The sequence below is a fragment of the Octopus sinensis genome, linkage group LG12, assembly GCF_006345805.1.
Source record: "Octopus sinensis linkage group LG12, ASM634580v1, whole genome shotgun sequence".
NCBI lineage: Eukaryota > Metazoa > Mollusca > Cephalopoda > Octopoda > Octopodidae > Octopus > Octopus sinensis.
In genome coordinates this window covers 59,262,531-59,271,730 of record NC_043008.1, presented here as the reverse complement: position 1 = coordinate 59,271,730, position 9,200 = coordinate 59,262,531, and the positions used below count along the sequence as shown (strand labels likewise).

The 9,200-nt window shown below is 37.5% G+C and overlaps 1 protein-coding gene across 1 annotated transcript in view; it reads left to right on the top strand.

Annotated features, from left to right (window-relative positions):
* The window catches only part of LOC115218064 (solute carrier family 22 member 3-like), a 44,590-nt gene extending 36,720 nt beyond the window's left edge, over window positions 1-7,870 (top strand). Inside the window, exons 8-10 of the mRNA XM_029787833.2 lie at window positions 2,759-2,879; window positions 5,047-5,119; window positions 7,457-7,870. Coding sequence (XP_029643693.1) covers window positions 2,759-2,879; window positions 5,047-5,119; window positions 7,457-7,618 — 356 coding nt within the window. The 3' untranslated portion in view covers window positions 7,619-7,870. The remainder of the gene's footprint in view (window positions 1-2,758; window positions 2,880-5,046; window positions 5,120-7,456) is intronic.
* The last annotated feature ends 1,330 nt before the right edge of the window (window positions 7,871-9,200 follow it).

The following is a 9,200-nucleotide window of genomic DNA, read 5'->3' as shown; positions in this document are numbered from 1 at the left end:
CCAATCGACACTATTATGGTGATGTCACCCTCATATGCTGACACGAAACTTCCGCATCCTAGTTACGCGACATGCCTTTCGAAACATCCAGCTTCCGCAGTAATAGTTCGAGAGCCAGCATTTACATAAAAGGTTAGAGTGGGCATCCTTGACGAAACAAACGCACGATGCTGAACGATTCCGAAAGGTGGCCATTAACTTTGACCACCGAGTGAATGTCGCTATACATTGCAGCAATCTAACCTCTGAAAATAGGACCGGAACCAGCAGCCTTCAGGACAGTCACCAAGTATTGATGGTCGATCCTATCAAAAGCTTTCGATTGAACCAAATTGATCAGGGCCCTACCCATGCCAGGTTCTTTACTTACCCTCTCCATGATGTATCGCATGAGGTGGAGGTTGTCTTGGATAGATCTGTTTGTGATAGCGCATGTTTTGCGCATAACCGATCAGTCTAGCAGCAACAAACGCTAACCCCTTTGCTAATACCTTGGCCAAAATCTTGTAATGTGTTTAGCAATATCATGTATTCATTAAAAACAGGTACCAGACTCTGTAAAATGGTGGGCAAACATTCACATAATGTAATTCAGTAATATTTCTTTAACTTGTGAATTGAAACCACGCGAGGTCCACATTACATTCTATGTTTCCGAGGTCGGCAAAATAAATACAAGTCACTACTTCTATGTGCTGCTGTGTGGGGACTCGACATTTCCTCTGCGTGTCATAAAAGACGACTAAAAGAGGATTTCAACACCGACATCGTAAGAACTCTCACCAGCAACGACTTCCCAAACAGAATCCATGGGTTGGAGGGTTGTTGCCTGAGTGGCTCAAAGGTGTCATCTGCCAGCCGCCAGGATTAAGGGAATCGCCAACAAATGGTGGATACAGCTTTGCGCTGTTACAACGCATGCCTCCCATACTACTGCTGCTGCGGCTGCTGCTGCTACTACTACTACTACTACTACTACTACTACTACCATTACTACTACTACTACTACTACTACTACTACTACTACTACTACTACTACGTTTATAATGGAGATTTGTTTAAAAAAAACAAGAAAGGTGATAAATGAATCAGTGATAAGTGAATCATCACGCCGTTTTGTGGATGGAACAAATGGTATACTCATTGACCCCAAACTCGTAAGCCGTAGCAGCGATGCTTCCATCGCTGCACAATTTCTTAAGGGTCTCTACCTTTTTCTGTTAAGAGTAAATTCGTGTGTGTCGTTTGTTAGGATTAACCTCTATCGTATTTTTTCTTGGTCCCACCTTCATGCGACCAGGAATATATAAATGCGAATGAAACATACGCAACCTCGCAAAACGGTCATGTGAACACAAGCGATACTCAGTGCATGTTGGGTAGATGAGAGCATTGTGGGTGGTGCCCGGGGAGCGATTTTGCGTTATAAACAGAATCTTCCGACTGATCGTTAACACGTGTTATAGATCAATCAGCGATAACTTAATCCCGGGTAGTGATTAATGAATTAACGATTATCTAGGTTACATTGAGTTCGTTTGAAATTTTGATCCAGTGAGTTCACTTCAATAACTTAGAATTTAAAGAGGGTGAGTGAGAGAGAGAGGGAACAGAGAGAGGGAAAGAGAGGGAGAGTGAGTGAGTGAGTGAGATAGAAGCAAAGGGAGAGAGAGAAAGAGAGAGAAAGAGAGAGAGAGAAAGAGAGAGAGAGAAAGAGAGAGAGAGAGAGAGAGAGAGAGAGAGTCGAGCTAGATAGTTATTAACAAACAATATCACAGGTAAACAAAGGATGCGGACCGGTAGAATAGTTAGCACGCCGGACAACAGGTTTAGCAGCATTTCGTCCGTCTGTATGTTCTGAGTTCAAATCGCACCGAGGTCGACTTTACCATTCTACCTTTTGAAGTTGATAAAATACGTATCAGTTGAGTATTTAATAATTCACTGAAACTAGTAAAGAAAAGTGTGATTGTAAAGCCACCATGGAAAGGTTATCAGCGAAGGTGACGTTTAGCAACTCGTACTAGTTTTGCTATTTCTTTAAGGACAATGAATGACTTTAAATGAAGAAACATATCTCACCGAACAAGATTGTGAATGACAAAGCGAGCTGACAAAAACGTTAGCACGCCGGGCGAAATGCTTAGCAGTATTTCGTCTGCCGTTACGTTCTGAGTTCAAATTCCGCCGAGGTCGACTTTGCTTTTCATCCTTTCGGGGTCGATAAATAAGTACTAGTTATGCACTGGGGTCGATATAATCGACTGAATCCGTTTGTCTGTCCTTGTTTGTCCTCTCTGTGTTTAGGCCCTTATGGGTAGTAAAGAAATAGGTATTTCGTCTGCCGTTACGTTCTGAGTTCAAATTCCGCCGAGGTCGACTTTGCCTTTCATTCTTTCGGGGTCGATTAAATAAGTACTAGTTATGCACTGGGGTCGATATAATCGACTTAATCCGTTTGTCTGTCCTTGTTTGTTCCCTCTGTGTGTAGCCCCTTGTGGGTAGTAAAGAAATAGGTATTTCGTCTGCCGTTACGTTCTGAGTTCAAATTTCGCCGTGGTCGACTTTGCCTTTCATCCTTTCGGAGTCGATTAAATAAGTACCAGTTATGCACTGGGGTCGATATAATCGACTGAATCCTTTGTCTGTCCTTGTTTGTCCCCTTTGTGTGTAGCCCCTTGTGGGCAATAAAGAAATAAGATTGTGAATGACACAAGTCATCTCACTCATCTGTTATTTTTCTTCCAAAATATTTCAGATAAAGATTCAAAGTACGTTTCTCTGGAAATAGTGGCTTCTACCCTAGGAATGTTTGGTGTTTCAGGCGCTTTTTCAGCTATTTGGGGTTACCTACCCGAACTTATTCCAACGAATTACCGGTAAGTTACTTGTTTCTACCTTATGAAAATATCCCTTCTCTAGTTAAACAAGACTTTAAGAACTAACCTTAGCTCACATCTTTTATTCGATATAACGATATTCTATATCCTTGTTGATCTGTATTGCACAGTACACTTCATAGTTGTATATTAATGGTTGTTGCTCATGGTCTTTGAAGGTAAAGTATGTTCTCGTGTATTCCAGTACACGGTGATATATACACTACTACGTCAATGAACGACTGCTGGGGACTTCATCGATAGCAGTGTGGGATTCACATGGAATTTTCCTCCTAAAATACAAAAGTGATTTCGCGCTGCCTTCCTTCGATATTTTCTTTACAAATACCACCATTTTGCCAGCGATATCCAGACGAGTTTGCTAAACGTACTTGAGCACTCAGAACGTAATGAGCTGGTACAAATATCATAAAATATTTCGTGCAACTTTCTTATAATTCTGCCAACTAGCTTCCTTAAACTGCTGCTTTAATTTGCCAACCCTGCATAGATAAAATACAACGTTTTCTTCTGTGGTACTTGAAGTTCATAACGTAACAGTTCGGACCAAAAATGTAGCAAGAATTTTTGTGCGACTCACTAATGATTCTGTCAATTCGCCACATTGTGATCCATAACCATATAACGTGAAACATTATACTTTTCAAGATTTACATAACATGGCTCATTAAACATCTCAAGACATTTACACATTCACAGAGATTCAGAATTATTCGCAAATTTATCCATAAGGTCTACCTTATGAAAAAAACTTCTAATCACGCACTATTATTTCTATTTACATAATTTAAAAATATAATATGCTTGTCTTGTGCGAAGACAGGTATATTATATGCCTAAAAGCAAGGCATTGGATCGGAGACTTCACTCTGTAAGCGTTGGGGGTAATACTAATTAGTGTTTGCCATGGATGCTTGGGTAGTGACTTCAGTACAATGCTTTGATTCGGGGCCAATAAAGACGTTAAGACAATTCTGCTCCTGTAAAATTCCGAAAAATATTTGACACATTATAATTGCTATTTATTGGTTTAATGTTAATAAATCTTTGTTTTCATTCTTGTAAAATATGGGCGCTAATGTAATGGAAATTGTAAACCAAGTAGAGCATTTCATTATTTTATTTATGTATTGGGTTGTCTGGAAAGTTCGTGCCGATTTTTAAAGGAAAGAAAAAGGTCAATAAATACTTGCCATTACATTTTTAATCAACCAAATATGAACCATTTTGTTGCACAATACGTGTCTCCATCTTTCCTTTAACTTGAAAATACCCTCTTCCCAGAATTGAGGTGGTTTCATGGCAAACAATTCATCAAGGTATCTTTTTACGTCATCCAAGAAATTGAAATTTTTACCATTAAGACTATTCTGCAGAGACCTGAATAAGTGGAAATCCGAAGGAGCAATATCTGGTGAATATGAAGGGTGGGGTAACTCATTCCAGCCGAGCTGCAGCAATTTTTGTCTGGTTCCCAAAGCATCAAGTGCCAAAAAGGAACTTTCTTATTTTCCATTTTAAAGGGTTACAGAATTAACACAGGTTATAGGAACATAAACCTTCTTCCACGTAAAGATGGCTTAAACTGTGCTCTAAATGGAGGTGTAGTCAAATTCAATTTTATGGACTCAACCATGTTCTAAAATAAGTCGAAATGTAAGCTACTATAAATCGGCACGAACTTTCCGGACAACCCAATACTTTACCAAAGCTATAATATGTATCAAACTATCCTTCTCATAACGCATGTTTGCTGGGGGGGGGGGACTCATATCCTCCTGAACCCGTTCTCTATCTTCGAACCCATACAAACGCATTACTTAACTCTGAATCCCCGAATCCCCTCCATTGAGACCCTGAGGAATGCGAGGTTTCAGGTTCAGGTTCCACTCACAGTATTGTCTAAACGAATGGGGATCACTGAGTTATTAAGTTCAGTATTTTATTTATATTTCTTTTGTTCGGCTACCTTCCCTAGCCACTTTTATGCAACCACCGCAAAAAACCATCGAGTATTTACCACTTCAACATTCACACACATGAAACTGTGAAATTAAGTTGTTATTTACTTAGATTTCTAAACCCTTTCGCTCTTTGACTTCAACATTTTATACTAATTATAAACCTATTATTAATTATCTTTCAGGAACAGTGCCGTTGGTTTTTCCTCGTGTGCCGCACGTGTTGGAAGTGCAGTTTCTCCATTTACGCTGCTTGTGGTACGGATTTACAAAATATACCGCAATTATATTTTGTATATAATATAATTATATTATATTATATACAAATATAATATAATTTGTATATAGTCTCTCTCTCCCTCTCCCTCTCTCTCTCTCTATCTCTCTCCCCTCACCACACCTTCTCTCTCTTTCCTCATACTCTGTCTCCACATTACGACCACCCTTTCCTCCCCTCTCCCTTTATTCTCTTTTCCCCTATAATCCACCCTTCACCTAATATATAAAATTATAATTAAGGGTATCTAAGAGATACTACTACCACGCTAGAAATAGCAGGCAAAGCTTGACTCTGAAACCACATTAAATGTTCATACAGCTGTATGAACATTTAATGTGGTTTCAGAGTCAAGTTTTGCCAGCTATTTCTAGCGTGGTAGTATCTCTTAGATACCCTTAATTATAGGTTTAATAATTAATCATCATCTTTAAGGGTTTTATTCGCATGCTAGCCATCTGATAAGATCGGTATTTTAAATAACGATCTTATCCTTATTTATATAAGTATATATATATATATATATATATATATATATATATATATATATATATATATCTATATATATATATATATATAGTTTATAGACTATATATAAACTATATATATAGTTTATAGATTCTCTCTCTCCCTCTCCGTATGTGTGTGTGTGTGTAAAGGTGAGATCCAAGGATCAAGATATAGGAAGTTAGTAAACTTCGAGCAGTCCGTAGACGGCATAGGAAACTACTTTCAGGAACAGTAGTGGTTCCGCTCCTTCTCAAACACCATCAAAAGTTCTTGTTCTTTTCTTTCACAGTCTCTCACAATTTCAGAAGTTTGAAACATGTAGATCCATTTAAAATTGCAGTTTCTGGTGCATGTGATCATTTCTGCCCCTCTTCTTGGGAGACGTAAATATGTGTGTATATATATATATATATATATATATATATATATATATATATATCACATGATCACGTGACCGACCAGACCATCAGATGTTGTTACACATTGCTGGTCACAATGCGTTCGCATTGTTTTAGCCTTTGAATGACGCCACCCCGCTGGCTAAGCAAGCAGGCCAACAGAAGAAAGAGTGGGAGAAAGAGTGGTGAAAGAGTACATCAGGGATCATCCCCCACTGCCAGAGCGACGTGGAGGTTTTAGGTGTTTTCGCTCAATAAACACTCGCAACGCCCGGTCTGGGAATCGAAACCGCGATCCTACGACCGCGAGTCCGCTGCCCTAACCACCGAGCCATTGCGCCTCCATATATATATAAGACAGTAATTACTCAGGGTAGGCAGCTGATGACGTTTATGTAGTAAAAAAATAAATAAATAAATAAATAAGCGAAACACAGACGCGCGACTGAGTTGAAGGCAAATTTACTTCTACCTTTATAGCACGTAAAGAAAACAATGTTATAGGAGTGTACGCAGTACTACAGCAGTAATATACATAGCTTAAATACTAAGATTGAAAAGGAGGGAACGAATTATGCCGGTTTAGTTTGCAAAACAATAAAATATTTTGCATTTTATGCGTAGTAATCAGAGTAACCTTCATAATGTTATTGAATTAGGTACATATTTTGCCATGAAAGGAAAATGTTGCTATCGATGTATTTTATTCAAGGTAGGCACTGCCTACATTTCTTACCTGGGTGGCACGTCCCTGATATATATATATATATATATATATATATATATATATATATATATATATATATATATATATATATATATTATATATATATATATACATATATATACATATACACACACAGGAGAGCACACAAGTGCAAAATAAGGTGGAAAAAGTAGTACACGAATACCAGAGGTAGAGTAATATACTTTTTTTATGAAAGCTGCAGAAATTATCACAGGATTGTTATTCAGAATATTTATCACAACTGTCCGACGAACGGGAACGTAGAATTCTGAATAACAGTCCTATGATATTTTTGCAGTGTCAATAAAAGGTATATATATATATTGTTGGATAGATAGAAAGATAGATAGATAGAAAGATGCATACATATAGGTATAGAGATAGATAGATTGATAAATATAAATGAAGATCAATAGAGATTTTAAGGTTCAATTCATGCTACAAATGTTTCAATGGCATAGTTATTTATTTGCATGCAATGTATTACGACATCATTATTTCATATGCTAGATTAATGCTATTTCATCAAACATATGCGAACTATCGTGTAACAAAAACCAATCAATATTTATACATATATGTGTGCATGTGTATTTGTGTGCATGTGTCTTATATATTCTCTGTATATTATATATTCTAACGAGCTGCTACTTTTTAAACAGGTGTCAATCATCCCCTGGGTTCCGCCGGCAATATTCTCGGGTGGACTCTTCCTCGCATGTGTATTGGTGCTACTTTTACCAGAGACACGCGGTAGACAGATGCCTCAATGCATTGACGATGTGCGAGCATGGTCACGTGAAAAGAAATCTCAAGATGAATGAAGTTCCTTCTGTCTCAGTCCAACCTACCTTGTTGTTTTCTTGTTATCGTTATTTTTATTGCTGTTAAGATTGTTGTTATTGTTGTTGTTGTTGATGTTATTGTTGATGCTGTTGCTGTACTGCTGTTGCTACGAGGTTGAGACCTAATCGAACAGTAATAAAAATTAGCAGTACACATAATCTGTAATCTGCTGCAAAGAAAATATTGTATTTCCTACTTGCTGTAATAAAATTAATATTTGATAGAAAATATATATCTGTTAATTTAATTCATTATTTATTTCGACATACATGTCTGTTTTTCAATCAGTCTATCTGTCTATCTATCTATCTATCTATCTATCTATCTATCTATCTATCTATCTATCTATCTATCTATCTCTCTCTCTCTCTCTATCTATCTATCTACCTATCTATATACCTATCTATCTATCTATCTATCTATCTATCTATCTATCTATCTATCTATCTATCTATCTATCTATATACCTATCTATCTATCTATCTATCTATCTATCTATCTATCTATCTATCTATCTATCTATCTATCTATCTATCTATCTATATATCTATCTATCTATCTATGTATATCTGCCTATTCACAACTGTCTCTCTCAATATATTTACCTACTTGGGTTTATTTACCTGCAATATATTTAACGTACTAAGCAACTATGCTCATCTGTACATACATGTAAGTACAAACGCGCATTCACACTCACACACAAACACACACACACACACACACACACACACACACATACAAACAACCTCCAATACATACGCACGCACACACATACGCGTGCACACACATACACACATAAACATACACGTCATTACACGTTAATTGAGTCGCAAATGTATTCCGTTACTTACAAAAGTTTCAATTTCATGTATTCCATGCGCTGAACTACCAACGCACCGAATTCTTGCAGAAGTGTCTCACTATTCCACAGCCACGTCTACAATTTCTTCAATGTTCAGTTCCCTATGTACGTTTCACCGTTGTGACTATTTTCGACATTAGATGTTCCACGTGTAGTTAAATGCTCATCTATAACGGATGATCATAGGAGCTAGTCTCTTCAAATATAGCCACGGGCTTGTGAGTGGATATCGTAAGCAGAAACTGAAAGAAACCCGTCGTATATATATATATGAGTAGATGTCTTTGTTTCTGTGTTTGTCTCCTCCACTGCTTGACAAACGGTGTTAGTGTGTTTACATCCCCGTAAGACAGTGGTTCGGCAAAAGAGATCAATAGATTAAGAACCAGGTTTTTTAAAAGTAAGCACTGGGGTCGATTCAAATTAAAGAACCCCGGAACTAATATTTGCTTCGGCCTTTCTTTGATTGCTCAGTGTTTTTCTTTGGCTCTGCTGCCCCACATACATAAAATGCATGGATATTATGTGTATCCACTTTGTTGCCCCAGGAGAAAACTGACCATCTTAAAATCAGCAAATATCATCTGCTGACCGTTGGTTGAGGCGTATTTTGTAATCTTAAGGTGATGATAAAAAATGGACTCCATTTTTGGATTCAGCATATCAAAAACACTTCAAATCAGGAACAACAATCA